A 20,602-nucleotide genomic window follows, 5' to 3' on the forward strand; every position below is an offset into this window, starting at 1 on the left:
CCCATAGGTAAGGTAGGACCCTGAGGGGGAATCAGTCTTTAAAAGAAATCATTGTACCCATTTCCTTTGAAAAGGATGAGGTTTTTTTTTTTCTTTTTTAAAGCTAAACTATCACATAAGATTAATTTGTGGGTGCCAAGAACTGTACTTGCTTACTGAAAGAATGAGATTTGATATTGTCATCTGTGGAAGGACTATAACATTCTTAGAGCATTGAGATGAATGTTAATGTTTTGAAGATACTGTTTGTCCACTGCCCTCCAAGAGTTGTCTTCTGAGCCTACATTGAGCCTGATATCTGGGGGATAAACAAGAAAAATATTTTCTGGCCCCTCATCCTTACTCCTAAAAGTCACTCCACTTCCGGAGTTGCATTTGGACAAGTCCCTGATCTGCAGGTCTTTGCATGACCTACCTTGCACTACTGTGACCAACCTAGTATTTACTGTTTTATCATCAGCAGTCGATTCATTGATACAGTGTCACTTCATATTCTATTTGGTTTAACCTTTTACATCTCTTCTTTGATTAATTTTTCATTCTTTTTCTCACAAAGTTGGTGGTCTTCCTTTCAAACTTCTGTTAACAATTTTGTTCACTTTGCTTTTTGTTTTGATATTGTGATATTTTTGCTTCTGTCTTGTTGAGGCCTTTTAAAGAGAAGCAGAGACCCTACTTTTCAAGATGTGTTCTTCTGGTATCTGGTACTCAAGTGACAGTGTATTTTTATATAACAAAGCTGTTGTACAGCTGTTTACTATTGTCTAAAGGTTTATTTGATCATTTATTACATTCTAAGTTTTATCCTGGATAACCTTTCCCCATCTTAACCTTTGTTTTGTTTTGTGTGTACAGGTGTATCAAGTTGTAATTGTGCTCTTTTTTGTGTTTTCTCACTCTTTCATATTGCCTGTAAGATTTTCATTGTAAGAGCTCCTGGGTGGCTCAGTGATTAAGCATCTGCTTTCCGCTCAGGTCATGATCCCAGGGTCCTGGGATCGAGCCCCGCATGGGGCTCCCTGCTTGCCCGGAAGCCTGCTTCTCCCTCCCCCTCTACCCAACTCCCCCTGCTTCTGTTCCCTCTCTAGCTATGTCTCTCTGTGTCAAATAAATAAATAAAATCTTAAAAAAAAGATTTTCATTGTATTTTTGTTGCAAAATAAGCCTGCCTCTTTGTAGTTAACTGGATGTTTTCAATTTAAACTACAAAGTGTGTTAGTCTCTGAGATTTCTCATGAAGCTGTTCTGTAGGTAACATTTCTTTTGCCCTCTTTATTTATCCACTATTTTCTATCCTTCACTATGCTCTTGGTTGTTTAATGTCACATGAAGGAAAATGGTCAACTTTAAAATATCTTTTTTTTTAGACTGATAATTCTATGCCTTTTATTTAGTGTTTTTTTTTTTTTTAAGATTTTATTTATTGATTTGACAGAGACACAGCGAGAGAGGGAACACAGGTGAGTGGGAGAGGGAGAAGCAGACTTCCCACTGAGCAGGGAGCCAATGTGAGGCTCATCCCAGGACCCAGGGATTATGATCATGACCTAAGCCAAAGTCAGATGCTTAACGACTGAGCCACCCAGGTACCCCATTCAGTTTTGTTTTGTTTTTTTTTTTTTAAAGATTTTATTTATTTATTTGAGAGAGAGACAGTGAGAGAGAGCATGAGTGAGGAGAAGGTCAGAGAGCGAAACAGACTACCCATGGAGCTGGGAGCCCAATGTGGGACTCGATCCCGGGACTCCGGGATCTTGACCTGAGCTGAAGGCAGTTGTCCAACCAACTGAGCCACCCAGGCATCCCCCATTCAGTTTTTTTTAAGACTGATTTTAAAATATCTTAATTCTTGTCTTCAGATTGCAGCAGGAGCTTTTAAAAATAAAGCAGTTAATTTCTACATACCAATGTATGTTACGGTATAATAAAAAAAAAAAAGCAGACATAAACAGAAAACGGACTGGCATTGATAATTGCTTTCCATTTGTCTTCAGCAGGAATGGATATTTTGAAATATATTCCAAGCAGTAGAGTGGCATAGGGAATCTAGACAATGTTCTAACCCCTTCAAATTCAGACTATTCAAGTATAATCTCATTAGTTTGTTTGATAAGAGTTTCCAGAACAGGAGACTCACTCATAATCTAAGTACCAAAAAAAAACCCACCAAAATTTAAAAAATTACTTATTCTTATGCTTAATTATTAGGAAAAGATTGGTTTTATCATTGAAGAATGAAACATCCCTGGGGCTCCTGGGTGGGTCAGTTGGTTAAGCATCTGACTCTTGGTTTCTGCTCAGGTCATGATCAGGGGTCATGGGATTAAGCCCCAAGTGGGGCTCTGTGCTCAGAGGGAATTTGCTTGAGGTTTCTCTTCTTCTACACCTTCCCCCACATGGTCTCCCTCTCTGAAATAAATAAATAAGTCTTCAAAAAAAAAAAAAATAAAAGAATGATACATCCCTGACTTATCCCCTCTGTATATTTCTGGAGAAATTTACTATTTACTGTGTATGGTTTCATTTCATTTGATATTTTCAGTGTTCATTTCATTTTAAAAAGGTAATTAAATGACATACTACTGAAATAGTCACTGGGTGATAATGGGACTGTGCTTTTTGTCTCTCCTGTATGTCAGTTACATATATGTAATAGTTATAATCTTTTTGGTAATGTCCCAATATTCTAGTAATTTGTAATTCTGTAATAACACCTTTTTGTTTTGAGAGTCTGTAATTCTCCTAAGCCTATGTCAGTATCTTTCTGAAAAAGGTTATATATTAACTGAATTCTTAATTTCATCCGGGAGGAAGGACATTCAGGAGCTGTAGTCTTAACGGGTTTCTCAAATTTTCTTTCATGGTCATTATAGTAAACCTTTGGAATATCCTGCTTTTATTTTTTCTTCTACTACTTACTTTGGGAATGCACTATGTCTTTGGGGATTATTCCTTTGGGACATACTCAGTAGTACATTGCCCCATTAGTAACATGGGAATTTCATTTTGGTTGGTTCTAGAAGAAACTAATGAATTCAGTAATTGAGCTGCCTATTTAGAGCCCAGATCATAACAGAATTTCTTAGTAGAACATAATCTAAATTTTCTAGTACAGGTATCAGATATACAGCAGTAAAACATCAATCTAAGTAAACTGAATGGGAAGATTTTTCTGGATTTTTGAACAGGGGCTGCCAAATTCCATGAGCATGAACCCTTCACTCAGTGTTTTCTTCTTCATTGCTTCCATGCAGTATTTAGTTATTCTTTATTCTCCTTGTCTGGGGAGTGGAGCACATGAGTCATTTCTTTGTTTATTTACACATCAATTCTCATATAAAATGTAGTGCTTTTGCCTGTTTTTCAGGTATACTTCCTGTTGGCGGGGGTTGAGGGGGCGCCTTCTTCATGAGGCCTTAAATATGTATTGGTAATGGTCGCTTCCATTCACAGCTGTCCTGAAAGTCATGGGAGTCAAGAGTCAAGGTGGTTGGATCTGGCCATGTGAACTATCAAGGGGCAGCCTAGTCAGTTGGAGACCTATATGTTCCACAGCAGGCATTGTGAAATAAGTGAAGTACTGTAAGATAGACACTGGCTTCATTCCTACAAACACAAAAAATGATTAATTGAATTACCTGTATGTTGCTCTAGACACTAGGGCTAGTTGAAGTCTTCTCCATGGTTTTAAGGTTAAAGGGCTGTACTGCTTTCTCAGAGTCTTTTCATCCTGCCCAGCAGTCCTGCTATTCTAATTGTGACACTTTTACATCTATTTCAGTATCCCACCATTCTGCTTAACAGACCAGCACAGCCAAGTCTCTAAGGAGTAATTCTGCTTTGAGAGAGACTTTTAATGGTACACTTTGAAATTATTGGATAGGAAAGAATAAACTGCTTTCCATTTTGCCTACTATGTGCCAAACATTGTACATTATTTTTTAATCTTCAGAGTAACCCTGAAATGTGTGTGATGTTAGCTTCATTTTACAGAAGAGAAAAAATAAGTCTTATGAGGTTAGGTAACTTAGCCAGGAGTAGGACTCTGGTCTGTCCAACTTCAAAACCCCATTCATGATCCAGCCTACCCACACCGAAAAGTTTAGTGCTGACCCCTATGTCTTTGGGAACAGTCTTTGACCACAAGAGGCCAAGTAGGCATTTAGGTAGCCTGTTATAGCTGTACCTTTCACAGTTGAAGAACCTTGAGAATGTAAGATTTATTTTTGTCTTTGTATCTCTGTTAAAAGGGAAAAAAAGAATAATAGTTTGTTTCCATTAACTTAGTTGAAGATAAGATTATGTGAAATACTTTAAGTTCTTTTTTTTTTTTTAAAGATTTTATTTACTTATTAGACAGAGATCACAAGTAGGCAGAGAGGCAGGCAGAGAGAGAGGAGGAAGCAGGCTCCCTGCTGAGCAGAGAGCCTGATGCGGAGCTTGATCCCAGGACTTGGGATCATGACCCAAGGCGAAGGGAGAGGTTTTAACCCATTGAGCCACCCAGGCGCCCCGGAATACTTTAAGTTCTGCAGAGGAAATTCACTTGGTCAGTCTTGCAAATAACTATTTTTTAGCCAATGCAAGTCAAACTAGTCCACTAAATTTAAATTTTCATTAGTCTCATGTCACTGGGGTCATTTTTTGTGCCTGGAGGCACAAGTGTAATAATAACAGTGCTTTAAAATGTTTCTCCTCCCTTCACCACATACACTTTTTTAACATAAATGTTGCAATGAAACAATACCTCATATATAATTAAGTAAATATTTATATTTTTCTGTTAGGCTGAACAAATGCACATATACTTAGCCCAGTTAAAATGGGGCATGCAAGAGTGCTGTGTGTGTGTGGTGGGGGACCTTAAGGAGGACCAGGACTTTGTTACCTTAATTTGTATATATTGTTACTTATGCTGGCTTGCCCACAAGTGGCATCACACAAGGTGCATATATTGATCCAGTTAGATGTTCCTCAGTTGGAACCCAGAATATTATTTTCATCTTGGTGACCATGTGCCAGTGAAGAAGAACTTTTCCAGTGAATTTGGCCTAAGGGCAGTGATCCTTAAAGATGAAGCTCTTACTTTCTATCTTCAGACTTATGCCAAAACTCTAGAATTTTATCGGAAAAAAAGTCCACAATGAGACTGATTTGAAAATGAATCCATACCCTATGTTTGGGTCATATGGGTGTATTGTCATCTATTTGTCTCTTGCCACAGCATTAAATTGGCCACCACTGAGGCTTTATAGTCCTGAGCCTAAAGGAAATCACTAAAATTTCATTACTTTTAACAGTAATTATCACACTGTGGAAAAGTCTTATGTATATTGCATGTAGCCCAGGTTCTAAAAGGATTTTATAATGCCTCTTCTGAATGTTTCTGGTAGAAAACATGCCTCTGCCTGTTTACTATCTCTACAGTCTGAGAGAAGCCCTTGCTGTTGCTCAGAAACCTCCCCATTACCTCTCCACAGCCCCACTCCCACACACCTTTGGCTGGATGTTGAAAATACACTCCTTCAAGAAAAGTACATTAAATGCCCACCTGATAAGCAAAGGGAATATTGTAATCAACAAATCACACAGTTCTTGCCTTTGTGGAACTTACATTCTAATGGGAGGGATCAAATAATTATATAATCAGTTATTCAATCCATGCTATAAAAAGTTGTGGATATTTAGGGGAATTTATAATAGGGGCATATAACCTGAAGCATAATATAATAAAGTATTTAAGAAATGTGACATCTGAAGCCACATAGCCTAAATTTGAATCTGGAACCAATTTTCACTAGCTGTGGGATATTGGGCAAATTACTTAATCTCTTGGTGCCTCAGTTTCCTGTTTCCTTAGTTTCCTCTGTTAAAAAAATTGCTTCAGGCTTAATTAAATATGTTAATGCATTTTCATTGTTTAGAAGAGTGCTGGGTATGAAATGTATGTGTACTCAACAAATTTGGCTGTTTTTTGTTGGAACAACTGGGAAAGCTTTTCTTTGAAATGATGTTGTTAAAGTGAGCTTTGAAGGGTACATAAGAGGTAAATAGGCAGAATAGAGAGGAACCAGTTAGAAGGCACTTGGAATACTTCAGGGAATTGAGGATGGTAAATTGATCCAGAATGGCGCTAGAGACAGAGTGGATGCATTTGAGAGATATTTAAGAGGTAAAGGTAGGATTTTAAAATAATGGATATGGGAAAAAAATAAAAATTAAAAAAATTTAAAAAATGGATTATTTTCTGGTCTCTGCATTTGTGACCGAAAGGGAGATGCTGGAGAATGATTACCCTTCTTGTGTATGTGCATGTGTGGTGGTGGGAATGAAGGAGACTGTAGGGAGGGAATGCCTGGGTGGCTTAATGGTTAAGCATCACACTCTTGATTTCACTTCAGGTCACGATCTCAAGGGGGTGAGATCGAGCCCTTGTGCTCAGTGCTGAATTTGCTTAAGATTCTCTTGTCTACTCCCTCCACTCCTTCCCCAACTCACACGAGCATGCTTTCTCTCTTTCTCAAATAAATAAATCTTTTTTTAAAAAAGATAAGTCTGTTATAGGAAGAGTTAGGTGGGTCTGCTGAGGAGACTGGAGACACTATCTAGAAAAGCCATTGAGTAAGCAAGTAGACCTCTTTCCAAGAGATATAACTGTATAGATAATTTGTTGAAGGAAATACTAATAGTTGAGGCCATGTGTGTAAATTAGACATTCTTGAAAAAAAGTGTAGAGTGAGAGTTAAAGAGGGCCTTAGGGCCAAACCTTCGTGAACTTCCAACAATGAAAGACTGGTAGAAGAGAAGAGTAGTAAAGTAGAAGCAGCCAGAGAGGCCAGAAGGAAAACCAGAAAAGTCATTCTGATGTCCTGGAAGCAATCCAAAAAAAAGTGAGAGTGGGAGAGGTGTTTCTAAGATCTTTGTGTCCCTTCTTTGGATCCCTGGGAGTATTCATTTAGGTTTGTTAACACTCAAGGTTGGATATTCATGACTTTAGAACGTACCTCTATAGCAGGTTTAGGCTGACTGAGCCAGTTAGTTGAACATAATCTTCAGACTTTAGAATCTAAAGTGTAGTTATTCCTGTTTGCCTTAGATTAGATTTAAAATAGAGGAAGAGAGCCTGAGTGCACATTCATTCAAGTACCTAGATATTAGCCTCCTGAAATTAACAAATTATTTTGGTGATTCCCTCAAAGGCTGACTAGCATCTCTTAGGTACCTAGAAACACTGGCAAAACCAAAATTTTTCCCCAGTGATTTATCCAGCAACGTTTGTTGAGTATCTCCTAGGACATAGTGTTTATATGCCAAATACTGTGTTTGGTGTTTTATTAATCTTCATTAATGGCCCTGTAACTTGATTCTCCTTTGTACAGAAGAATGAACTAGACTCAAAAAGGTTAATTTACTTGGTGGGATGGAAATTTGAACCCAGATCCCTCTGATTTCAAAGCTCATTATAACTTTATGTACAAGTATAACTACAATATAAAATAGAAGATGCTTATCCTAAAAGAGTGCTTAACAAAATGCCACGGAAGCTCAAAAGGAACTGATTACTTTGGGCTTGACAATGAAAAGTAAGGATTAGAAGGATTTTTGCTTTTGTTTGATAGAATTCATCACCTTTTCCCCCTGCAATTCTCTACTCTTGTTTGCTTCTGTGACATTGCACTGTTTGCTTCTCTAGTTTTCTTTTTCTCCCTACTTAGTTGTAGCTTATTCTGATTCTTTTTTTATTTAACTTTTTTTAAAAAAGGTTTTATTTATTTATTTGACAGAGATTACAAGTAGGCAGAGAGGCAGACAGAGAGAAGGAGGGAAGCAGGCTCTCTGCTGAGCAGAGAGGCCGATGTGGGGCTCGATCCGAAGACCCTGAGACCATGACCTGAGCTGAAGGCAGAGGCTTAAGCCACTGAACCACCCAGGTGCCCCTAACTTTTTAAAGTTGTTTTTTTTTTTTAAGATTTTATTCATTATTTGACAGAGATCACAACTAGGCAGAGAGGCAGAGAGAGAGAGAGAGAGGGGAAGGGAAGCAGGCTCCTTGCCAAACAGAGAGTCCGACGTGGGGCTCCATCCCAGGACCCTGGGACCATGACCCAAGCCGAAGGCAGAGGCTTTAACCCACTGAGCCACCCAGGCGACCTTTTTAAAGTTTTATTTAAATTCTAGTTAGTTAGCATTCAGTGTAGTATTAGTTTCAGGTATACAATATAGTGATTCAACAGATCTATATAACACCTGGTGCTCATCACTGCAAGTGTACTCCTTAATCTCCATCACCTATTTTACCCCTTCTCCCCCCTTAAGTAGGTCCCATGCTGAACTTGGAGTTTGAATTCACAACCCTGACATCAAGAGTTGCATGCTGTATTGACTGAGCCAGCCCAGTGTCCTGCTTACTCTGATTCTTAAATCTTTTGTTTTGTTAAGTAATCTCTACCCCCAACTTGGGGCTTGAATTCACAACCCCAAGATCAAGAGTTGCTTGCTCTGGGGTACCTGGGTGGCTTACTCAGTTAAGCATTTGACCTTTGATTTCCACTTAGGTCATGATCTCAGGGTCATGAGATTAGCCCCATGTAAGGTTCTACACTGCATACGGAGCCTGCTTAAGATTCTCTCCCTCTCCCCCACCCCCTAAAAAGAGCCTCATGCTCTTCGACTGAACCAGCCAGGCATCCCTGATTCTTAAATCCTGATGTTTTCCTGGGTTCCTCCTTGACTTTCTCACTCTACCTCAAAAAATCTCAACATGGGTTTCCAGCTAAGTGTTTTGTTTAGGCTGCAGAGTGTTAAAAAAAATTTTTTTTTAATTAGTTGTCTACATTTAAAACCTAGATTTACATAAAACTCTATTTCTGGCATTTGAAAAAAATCTGAAGTTCTCGCTCAACCTTGGATGTGCATTTCCATATGGCAACACTTAACTAGAGCTGACTAGCAGCTACTCTGTTTGGAATGGTCATGGATTCTTTAGTCTTTCACAGAACCCAGCATTCTGTCTTGTCTCCCCAACAGTATTGGTGCAGTTTTTTGTATACTTGCTCTATTCTACATACTCCTTGGGTAAGCTCCACTGTTAAAACTACTGTTTAGATACTGAGAATTCTAAATTATCACCAGCTAACTTCTAGATTTATACATCCATTCTCCTATCAAATATCACTACTTAGCCTGCTCTAGGCAACTCAGACTCAACATGACTGGATGCAACGTGGCTGAACTCATCTTTCTCTCTAAACTGTAGGTTCTGTGCATTTTTTTTTTTTTAAGATTTTAATTTATTTGACAGAGAGAGACAGGGAGAGAGACACAACAAGAGAAGGAACACAAATAGGGGGAGTGAGAGAGGGAGAAGCAGGCCTCCCCCTGAGCAGGGAGCCCGATGTGGGTCTCGATCCTAGGACTCTGGGATCATGACCTGAGCCGAAGGCAGACGCTCAACGACTGAGCCACCCAGGTGCCCGGTTCTGCGCATTTTTATCCCTGAAGTGTTACTTGGCTCTGTCCTTTCCTTATCATTACCTTTTGACTCACATTGCTGTGATTCAGGCACTAATCACCTTATTAGGGTTCTTGGTTACAAACAACAGAAATCATCTTTTGGCTAACTTAAGCAGAAATGTGATTTATTGGAAAAATATTCTGTGGCTCACAAAATCGATACGAATGCTAGACAGCCTGGTTTAGAAAATGATCTGAAACTAAAGGGAGGTTAGAAACAGAGGACATGTCCAAGGTCATACCACTGAATAGTGTTTTTAGGGTGCTGTAGTAGAACTCAAGGGTCTGTCACTGCTGAGTGTTGTTTAGCTGGTTGGTTCTGGGTTTTTGTATTACCTCTGCAAAGTCAAATTTCTCTGAAGGACTGTCCACTTAAGCTAGTCTAGATCATGTGTGTACTTTGTCTTTGCCAGGAAGAGGAAGTGGGACCCCTCCCTACCCCCACTCTGATTTCCCATCTCCTCTAACAGCCTGTAGTGGGAGGTAAGATCTAGCCTTCCATTGAGACTTTTACCCTGAGCTATTCTTCAGTGTAGGAAAGGGGCTTTTGTTGCTGAGCAGGGGGGAAAAATCAAATTTCTACCATACAGCTTTTTTTTTTTAAAGATTTTATTTATTTATTTGACAGAGAGATCACAAGTAGGCAGAGAGTCAGGCAGAGAGAGAGAGAGAGAGAGAGAAGCAGGCTCCCCGCTGAGCAAAGAGCCCCATGTGGGGCTTGATCCCAGGACACTGAGATCATGACCGAGCTGAAGGCAGCGGCTTAATCCACTGAGCCACCCAGGTGCCCCTCTACCATACAGCTTTTTTCTAGACTACCACAGCAGCCTCCTAACTGCTTGTGTCCTCTGACCCTTAATTTCCCAAATGTGTTCTCTATTCAGTAGCCAGAGTTTGCCAACCAAAACACAGTTCTGATCATGTCATTCTGTGTTTCAGTGGCTCCTCATCCACCTATCAGAAAATAGTTTAGCATGGTTCCTTGAAGGGTCTGGCCTTAACTTATCCTTTCAATCTCATCCAGTTTCTTTTCATGATTTATACTTAAGCGAGACTGAACTACAGAGTTCCTTAGAGTTTCCTCTACATGTCTCGTGCTATCTGCTGTTGCTGTGCTTTGTTTTGATTTTGCGCTTATTATCCCTACTGCCTGAATACTCCTTTCTTGTAGCCCACTTTACCTTCCTTAGTTAACTGCTGCTTATCTTTTAAGAAATGACTTTTTTTTTTTTTAAGATTTTCTTTGTCTATTTGACAGAGCACACAAACAGTGGGAGCTGCAGGCAGAGGGAGAGGGAGAAGCAGGCTCCCCATGGAGCAGGGAGCCTGATGTGGGGCTTGTTGCCAGGACTCTGGGATCATGACCTGAGCCGAAGGCAGTTGCTTAACCAACTGAGCCACCCAGGCGCCCAAGAAATGACTTTCTTGATAACTTTTTCCTTCTAAATTAATCCCTTTCATCTGTATTCCTGTAATAGCCTCTTGCATATTTCATTGCCCTTATCATCTTGTATTATGATTGTTTATATTTGTCACTATTGTCATAATCCCTATTTTCCAACCCCTACCCACATATATACCCAAATATACTCCTACCTGTTGTGAGTTCTTTGAGGGTAGAGATTATGTCTTATTCACCTTTGGTTCTCTAATATTTCCACATTAGTTAGTGTATTATAATCTCAATAAATGTAGATACAGTGAAAAAGCATTTGATACAGATCTTAGGAGATAAATAAGATTTTGTTGAGGCAAAGAAATGAAATAAGGATGGAGTATACTTTGAAGATAGTAGCATTAGCTAGGCTGTAAGAAAAATATAGGACAATAGGAAGCTGGGTTTTTTTTTGTGTTTTGGCAAGTATATAAGTGTAGATGTATAAGGATAGTGGGAAATAAGACTGGAAAGGCAAGATGTAGTCTTGATTTATATCTTAAGTAACAGGGAACCTTTGAAAGTTTTTAAGGAGACTAATTTGAACTGAACTGTGTTTTAGGAAATTAATCTGGTAGCAGAATGGATTCGTAGGGGAAGGGATCAGTTATGAGTTTTTGTTTGTTTGTTTTAACATAAGTAACTGCATAAAGAGGTGGCAGCAGAAATAAGAGTTAGATATATTAATCCTTACTTTCCTCTTAGTTTCATAGTTGAATCACGCATCTCTCTAAGCCTCAGTTTTCTCACTGTACAAGAGGTTTGACTTGATATAATTACCAAAGTCCTTGCCAGCTCCAAAATCTGTTTGTGACATATTTTGAGAGAGTCCGTGGGACTTGGCAAATGATTGGATGGTGGATACAGGTGGAGGTTTCATAAATGCCTTTGAAGTTTTGAGTCTGAGTAAAATGGTATTGTTGTTTCAAGGAGTGGTATTGGTCTTCCTAATAATAGTGGTAATGCTAAGATCTGTAAAAATAGGAGAGCTAAGGTCAAGTTGACCTTCCTCAGTTTTGTCCTAGAGTACAGAAAACAGGATTTCAGTGTTGAGGCTGGTTACATTTCAGAGGAAACTAGTTGGGTCAGGAGGTAAGCAGCTGATTTTAGCACTTGTTTACTTTGAAGGATTTAAGTTTGGGTACCATCATTCTGGGGTTGACTAGTTTCGTTGGGAATTAGAGTGGTCTCAAGTGGCATTGCAAAGTGAATACTGGCCAGTATGTCAGAAGACTGAGTTTCAAGAGAAGTGATTTGAGGGTGAGAGATCAGGTTTAGGGATGAGTACTGAATGTGTGTTTTGGAGGGGAGGGGTCTGGGAATTGCTAGAGGGCACCTGGAATTACTTTCTGGAAAGTGATACAGCTACCCAAAGGTTGGAGTATCAAAGATACAAACCAGCATTATGGTTGTGGCAGAAACCATGTAACAGCATCAGGGCTGACTCATTCCCATGCTGGAAGATTTGCCCCCTTTTAATGGGGAGTGGGATCTGGTATAGTTACCACAGGAAAAGGGATAGACAGGGCTGCTAGAAGGTAGGGGATTCATTGGGAGGCAGAGTTGGCATAGTGTGGAACCTTCCCTCCCGCGTTTACGCTCTTCAGTGTGCAGAATACAGTGTAGGTGGTAGGGAATTTAATCCCCAGGACTAGTTTCCCGCAGCAGGAGAGTGTGCCTCTAGCCAGGCCCCTTTTTTTTTTCAAGCAAGCTGCAGGCTTCGCCTCGGCCCTAGAAACCGGATAGGCCTCTCCGTGCGCTCTCAACCTAACCCGCGGTGGCGGGGGAGGGGGAAGCTTTTTCTGGTCCCGCCCTTTGCGCTGTTTTGCGTTCTTGCGCTTGTTGTGAGTGGCAGTAGGATTTAGCCAATGAAGACGCGGGGCGGGCGGGAGCATCAAGTTAGGTTGCGCAGGAGGTGGGGGGAACTGGTGCTGGAGAGACAGCGAGAGGGGCGAACCGGCCCCCCACGGCCGCTGCAGGTAAAGGCATCTCTCTTAGCCCGCTGTGTTGAGGCACAGCTCCTTTTCTCCTTCAGGTTTTTGTCGGGCCTTCCAGCCTGTAGCTTCCGCCCTAACATTGCTCCCACCCGGGCATCCACACCCCCCCCACCCCCCGCATCTTCCCGTCTTGGCCATCCCCACCCAGGAGGGTACCCCGCTAGCTCCCTCCGTCAAGTGCATGTACCTCATTTCTATTTTGGGGGCGCCAGTTGCCTGAAATCTCTCCCCTTCTGCTGTATGGGCCTTACTGGCAACAACCCCGGCAGTATGAGCAGGTAATGTACCCGGGTCCCCGCCACCCCCACCCCCTGTAGCGTTTCCCTCTCAGCCAACCCCTCACTTCCTTACCTTTCCCCTTCTCTTCTTTCGTATGAGTATTTAATTTCTGTAGTTTCCCGTTGGTTCCCTGAATATACGTACATGGTTTTAGCTTTCATAGTTGCTTTTTACTTTTTCTCTTATTCAGAAAGGCTCACTTTACCAGCCATGTTTGCCCCCAAATGTCCATACCCCTGATTGAGGTGTGAGTGCTTTTTCTTTCAGTAATTGGGAAAACAAAAACAGTAGCCACACATTTGGAAGTGAGAATGGTGAAGATAGAGAAAATGGCCTAGGATCTTGATCTTCTTGAGGAAATCTGAGTGCCTCCAAGTTAATAGCTCCATTTCTTATGCTCTGTGTCCTTCCATCCTGATCCCTTGCTGACCCTAAATTGTGATTACATTCACCTTGGATGTTTACTTCCCATTTCTTTATAAGATTTGAGGCTCTTTGGGTCTTACAGATGTCTCTGTGGTACAGCTTTTAAATTCTTCTTTTTAAAAATTATGTTAATCATTTTCATTTTAGGCCTTCTGATTATTTTATTTTCAAGGGATTTCTTATTTAGATTAAGCTGCTTCTGACCATCTTGTGTTTCAATAACATGTGTTTATGTCTGTCTTCAGCTGAGCCTCTTGAAAGGATACAGTTTCCAATAACAAGATTCATACTTTGAAGTAAAATAGTTTGTTGTTTTCTGAATCTTTGAGCAGTTAGAGGTTAAGTGGGCATGGGTGGTATTTTCTGGAAGTGCCTATTACCAAAAAAAAGTATTTGTCAATATGGCGTTAGTTCATTATCTTCTAAGAGGATTAACAGTACAGAGAAGTCTGGAAAATGGATGTCTGTAGTTCAGTTTATATAATTTCATTTATTGGACAGCTGGACTAATCTCTGTTGCAGTGTTTCTTATCCATCATAAACAATAAACTATGATAAACTCCCTTTTGAGAGATTGTAAGAAATCTTATCCTACCATAGGGATCTTGATAACCCTTCAAAACCAGGCATGCTTCTCCACCCCTTGCCCCCTGTTGTGTTTTATAGATCCTCACTGGCCAGGAAGATTTTGTTTAGTTTTATTGACTATAAATACCCAAAACACTGAGATGTGTTCTTCCTTTTCCATTTGATAAATATAAAATTATGACATTGAGTATGCACTTTCAAACTACACATATTTTTCATCCCCTGGTTGAGAATCACTACTTTGTTGAAAGGTATGGGGAGATTGCAATGGAAGGTATAGAGTAGAATGAAAACAAAGTCCTTTACAGACGTATTGTTATTGAAATGGGCAAGGGAAAGGAGACTGGTAAAATAAAAATAGAAGAGTTGGGATTTTACAGATTTCTTTAAAAAAAAAGAAATATATCAAAGGTGGTAAATCTGCAGAACATCAGTTTATACTTACTTCATGGAGAAGGAATACTTCTCCCTTTAAAAGAAGGTGAGATGAAAGGCTGTTAACATAAATTGTTTAACATTAACTGGCTTGTTACACGGAGATTATAGATAGGTGGCCTTGGATTCTAACCTTAACCGGCTGGTATGTTTCACTTCTGCCCAGTTCCCCTAAGGTTTCTGTCATGAGTTTAAAATTATGGAAAGTGAATATGTGCAATTCTCAAACTCTGTCGTTCCTTTTGAGCATTTATGTGCATTTCTTATTGGGGCAATGGTAGGCCATGACTGGCTTTTCATTCTCAATATGAAAGAAGTCTGGTATGACTTCTTTAGGCAATGGTTTTACTTAGGGATATTTAAGTGCTTCATATATTTGAAAGCTTAACATCTATTTGTTTATTCTTTAAGATTTTCTTTATTTGAGAGAGCACAAGCCAAGGGGTTCTGGGGGCAGAGTAGCAGAGGGGGAAGAGAAAGAAGCAGAGCACCTCCCCCTGAGCAAGGAGCTGGATGGGGGCTTGATCCCAGGACCCCCAAGATCATGACTTGAGCTGAGGGCAGACACTTAACCAACTGAGCTCCTCAGGTGCCGTTTAACATCTGTTTATTGTTGCTACCAGCAATTGAACCATAGAAAGATAATTCATGGGATAGATGAGCTTGGTAGAATAGGCCAGATGTGCATATAGCCAGGATGACCCACAAAGTAGGAATGGAAGGAGAGTTGAAGAAAGTTAGAGGTATGATGGAAGAAGGTTTCATCTTTGAGAATCAAAGACAACTTAAACATGGAAATTAGAAAAGAATCAGGAGACTAGGATTAAAAAATATGTACAAAATGAATTAGATTAGTAGAAGTGAGTTAATGTGAGGGGACTGAGAAGTGGTGAAACGTGGTGTGGCATTAAATCAGTGGTGATGTTTTTAAATTACGAGGTCCAGACTGAACTGGGGAAGTAGAAATTTGGCCCCAAAATTGGGAAGGGAGATAAATGATAAATGTATTGATTGACCTTTAAAAACTTAACTCTTTCTCTCTCTTTTAAAAAAGATCTTATTTATTTATTTGACAGAGAGAGATAGACAGCAAGAGAGAGAACACTAACAGGGGGAATGAGAGAGGGAGAAGCAGGCTTCCTGCTGAGCAGGGAGCCTGACATGGGTCTCAAACCCAGGACCCTGGGATCATGACCTGAGCCGAAGGCAGATGCTTAACAACTGAGCCACTCCGGTGCCACTAAAAACTTACTCTTGAGTTGTTTTGAGAGTAAGGAAATATTTCAGAAACTGTTAGCCTTGTTTCTCCCATGAAAAAAATGAGATTTCTGTCTGAGATCAGGCTGCTATGGAGGAAAAGAATAAATAGCAAGGAATAGTGGAAAGGAGAAAATCCTTCCTGCCTCATGGAAGAAGAGACAGGTTATAAACTATTAGCATAAACTTCTAGTTAGAGGAAACATTTATTGTAGTTTTTGTATGACACCTAATTAGATCTGTTTAATGTAACTTCTGTGACAGTGAACAGATGAAAGATAATAAGTAGCCAAGTAGGGCATAGCTAGAAAAAAGCTGATGGCAGTGTTGAGGAAATTCATAAAATTATTGAGTAGATTTTTGTTGAATCAAGAAATACATAAAACTTTTCTCATTGTCATTTGGAGCAACTTTGGGGCAAGTATTAGGAGAAGCTGGAATGAGCTGGTGGAATAGTTTGGCCAAAAGTGGGAAGCGATAGGGATTCTGGGGGAGATGTGAAGGATGTATTTACCAAAACAAGGAAGATCTTGTTTAATATTGGTAGAGCGGCCACATGTACTTTGTAATTTTGTTGTGTCAACTACTGATCAGTCTGTTCTCTTTAAATCTGAGTTTCTGGGCTATTTACCCACATTTTATTGTTTTATAAGGGTACCTGGGATAAGTTGAGGAAAGGAAAAGTAGTTTGTGGGTTTTAGGGAAAAGTCTTCAGTAAAATCTATATTCTGTCACTGACAAATGTCTTCCAGTGTCTTCTAAAAGTTAAGAGAAAAGGTCTTATCAACCAAGGCTTTCCTGAATGGTCAAGTATAGACATCATATACAGAGAACTTTCATATTTTCATATAGTTTAGTTATATGGTGGTATACTCCTAATTCCTTGTTTTAGTTTTTCCTTTTTCCAACATTTTCACGAACTTACATCTTCAGATGTAGATTTCGTAAACGTATTTTCAGTTATTTGTAGGACAGTTTTTCAAGATGGGAAGTTACTGTCTCATCTTAAAATCAGAGATACCATTTAGTTTTTAAAAGGTCTGAATGGTTCATTCCATATACTGCAGCCAAATATATTAATTCATTAAGTATTTTTTTTGGTATCTTCTGTGTGTGTGATACCCTCCTGGTTCTTTTGGGGATCCACACATAACTAAGATATGGTTCCTACCATCCAGGAACTTTTTGTCTCTTGGGGAAAGAGCAGCTGGACCACCATGCAGGGTTGTGCAGAGTGTGCATTGCACATATTCATTATCATCATTGATAATATGTTTAGTATGGCAGTTTTCCAGTAGATGGCAGACAAGCATCTTAAGGAGCAGGCAGCTTTTTATAATTTGCACAAAGGAACCATTTGGGCCTTCAGAGAATATGGACATGAGACCGGTCATTTTAGTAAAATATTAAGTACAAGTGTTTTAAATAAGGTGCAGACAACACTGTGAGTATTTTAAGGAAGGTGAAAGGACCAAGTCATCACAAATTGCTTTGCTGTGAAAGGGGCAGAGTTTCAGAGCTCACCTTTTGGAATAAAAGGAAGACCTTTGAAAGGGTAGGAAAGATTTCAGCTGGGAGAGATGCTTGGGAGTGGGGGAGGGTACATTCTAAGCAGAAGCTACAGCATAATAGGCAAAGTCATGCAGATAGGAATCACATTAGGGGAACTGTATAGTCTAGTTGGCCTGGAATGTAGGTTATATATAGGAAATGATGAGAGAAAAAGTTGGGAATATAAGTGGAACTAAAATGTACAAGTCTCTCTTTTTTTTTTAAGATTTTGTTTATTTATTTGACAGATAGTGAGAAAGGGATTACAAGCAAGGGGAGTGAGAGGGAGAAGCCGACTTCCTACTGAGAAGGGAGCCCAATGTGGGGCTCAATCCCAGGATCCCGGGACCATGCCCTGATCCCAAGGCAAATGTTTAACCGACTGAGCCACCCAGGCACCCCTAAAATGTACAGTTCTTTGAATTTCTTGCAAAGGATGTTTTTGATCTCAAATATGAGAAAGGGGGAAGGGAGTTAACAGAAATAGTATATATAGATTGATATGTTAGCTAGAATAAAGTTTGGGAACTTCTGGGTAAAATCACACTGAAAATGTAGCAAGATTGGGCACTTGGATGGCTCAGTCTGTTAAGCAATCTGCCTTTGGCTCAGGTCTTGATCCCAGGGTTTTGGAAGGGAGTCCCACATCAGGCTCCCTACTCCACCAGGAGTCTGCTTCTCCTTCTGCCCCTCCCCTCATTCAATCTCTCATGTTCTCCTGCTCTCTCTCTCTCTCAAATAAATCAATAAAATCTTAAAAAAAAGAAAAAGTGTAGCAAGGTTGTACTGTGAGTTTGATTAAAAGTGGTTATTTTTGCCAGTAGTAAGTGAAAGCATCTAAAATACAAGGGAAATTTATGAAATGCAATATATTTCAGAAACCTTTATCTACAGTCATTGAAATGCTACTGGCATATTGTTAAATTCTGTCAACTTAACCTGAAATAAAGTGAGTGAATGCTATACTCCTGATCTCTACCTAAGAATGATAATTGTAGAAAGAAATGGACAGAGACAGCCAAGAGATCTTGACAGACAGAAACTTCAAAGTGTGTAGGTGTTTAAGAGCCCAAAAAGGAGTTTGGTTTATTTCTTTTATAGTTTTAGGTTAAAGCAAAAATGTGGGTGTTCTTTCTGCTGTGTCTCTGTCCTCAGATTACCTCACATTTCCGTTTTCTCTTATTATTTTGATGCCAGTTGATATTAAGGTAGTTCCTAAGAAGGAGAAGTTTTCCTTGAGGTCACCAATTTTGCTTATTTTCCATTTGTCTTCTCACAACAGGAGTTTCACCATCTTCCTCTGAAGACCTAGCCATCTTGCTCCATGAAGGTCAGGACAATCTGACATGCACTTGTTTCTTGCCTCTATACCTGAAGAGTAGTCCTCTTCCATTGTGTACATTTTTTTCTTAATAGGGGAGGGGAGGGGAGAGCCAGTACCCCCCCTCCCCTTCCCTCCCTAGACCTTGGTGAAGTACCCTCCATTGCTTTCCCAAGATGGCAGACCCCATCATGGATTTGTTTGATGACCCAAATTTATTTGGCCTGGACTCTCTGACTGATGACAGCTTCAACCAGGTCACACAAGACCCCATTGAGGAAGCCCTTGGACTACCAAGCTCTCTGGACTCCTTGGATCAGATGAACCAGGATGGTGGAGGTGGTGATGTGGGGAATTCATCAGCAAGTGACCTGGTCCCCCCACCAGATGAGACAGCCCCCACAGAACTTCCCAAAGAATCGACAGCTCCAGCTCCAGAATCTTTAACTTTGCATGATTATACCACTCAGCCCGTCAGCCAGGAGCAGCCAGCCCAACCTGTCTTACAGACACCGACGCCAACATCAGGACTTTTGCAGGCCTCCAAGAGCCAGGAGATCCTGAGCCAAGGGAATCCTTTCATGGGTGTCTCTGCCACAGCTGTCTCCTCCAGTAGTACTGGAGGACAACCGCCTCAGTCAGCCCCTAAGATTGTTATCCTTAAGGCCCCACCAAGCTCCTCAGTCACTGGTGCCCACGTGGCACAAATTCAGGCCCAAGGTATCACCAGCACAGCTCAGCCCCTGGTGGCTGGCACAGCCAATGGTGGAAAAGTTACTTTTACCAAAGTGCTAACCGGCACTCCCCTTCGACCAGGTGTTTCCATTGTCTCTGGTAATACAGTGTTGGCCGCCAAGGTCCCTGGGAACCAGGCTGCTGTTCAGCGCATTGTCCAGCCCAGCCGACCAGTAAAGCAGCTGGTCCTACAACCAGTTAAGGGTTCAGCTCCTGCTGGAAACCCTGGGGCCACAGGGCCCCCACTGAAGCCTGCAGTTACACTGACCTCTACACCTACTCAGGTGACTTGAGTGAAAGGGGGAGGTGAATTTTGGTTTAGTAGAGGGCCCAGCAACTGTGTGAGAAGAGAGCACATAAGACCTATCTCTAGGAAATCCTGTTTAAATTCTACCTATGCTTCTTTAAAAAATCAGTTAGCATTGACAGCCACATACTTGCTACTTACCAGGTGGAAGCAGTTAATGTTGACATATTTTTTTGAGCTCTTATTACATGTTTACACTGTGCCTAGCTGGTCTTGAACAAGACAGACACAGTCCCTGTCCTTACAGAGCTCACGATCTGCCAGGAAGGCAGACAGTAAACAAGAACTCACAATACTGTATGATACAAAGCTTTATGAGAAATACTGGATGCTATGGGAACAGTCATTATTTATTTATATTTGCAAGACTTACTGAAGCTATGTGTATATTTTCCCTGTTCTTATTACTGAGATTGTCCTCCTTTATCCAGTGAAAAGGCTAGTTTCTATTGTAAGAGAGTAGAGGTTCTAGCCTCTGAATAAAGGGCCAAAAGAGTTTGTGGGGGAGGGGATGGTATTAAAATAAGTAGGACCAATGGAAAGAAGCTATGAGGAGGTGGATTATAAAGACTTTTGTTCTAATAGACTGTCAGAAAATGGAATGACTACCTTAGAAGATAGCCTTCCATCAGGAGTTTGTGAAAAATAGGCCTGATACCCACTGGGCAGAGGTGTTACAGAGAAAACTCAATCAGGACAGATAAGAGGACGAAAAAAATGAATTGTACTGTGTCTTCTGACTCTGAGTTTTGATGGTT

The 20,602-nt window shown here is 40.4% G+C and overlaps 1 protein-coding gene across 6 annotated transcripts in view; it reads left to right on the top strand.

Moving 5' to 3' along the window:
- The window catches only part of CHD8 (chromodomain helicase DNA binding protein 8), a 62,285-nt gene that overhangs the window by 1,862 nt on the left and 39,821 nt on the right, over window positions 1-20,602 (top strand). For 3 of the 6 annotated variants that reach the window (XM_013059458.2, XM_013059462.2, XM_004758570.3), the window contains exon 2: window positions 18,764-19,821. In XM_013059458.2, the coding sequence (XP_012914912.2) occupies window positions 18,979-19,821 (843 nt within the window). In that variant the 5' untranslated portion in view covers window positions 18,764-18,978. Of the gene's footprint in view, window positions 1-12,827; window positions 12,928-18,763; window positions 19,822-20,602 lie in introns of those variants that run through there. The other 3 variants (XM_013059461.2, XM_013059463.2, XM_013059464.2) reach the window with 3 other exon arrangements.

The sequence above is a fragment of the Mustela putorius genome, unplaced genomic scaffold (assembly GCF_011764305.1).
Source record: "Mustela putorius furo isolate JIRA1106 unplaced genomic scaffold, ASM1176430v1.1 tig00003896_pilon_pilon_pilon, whole genome shotgun sequence".
Lineage (NCBI taxonomy): Eukaryota > Metazoa > Chordata > Mammalia > Carnivora > Mustelidae > Mustela > Mustela putorius.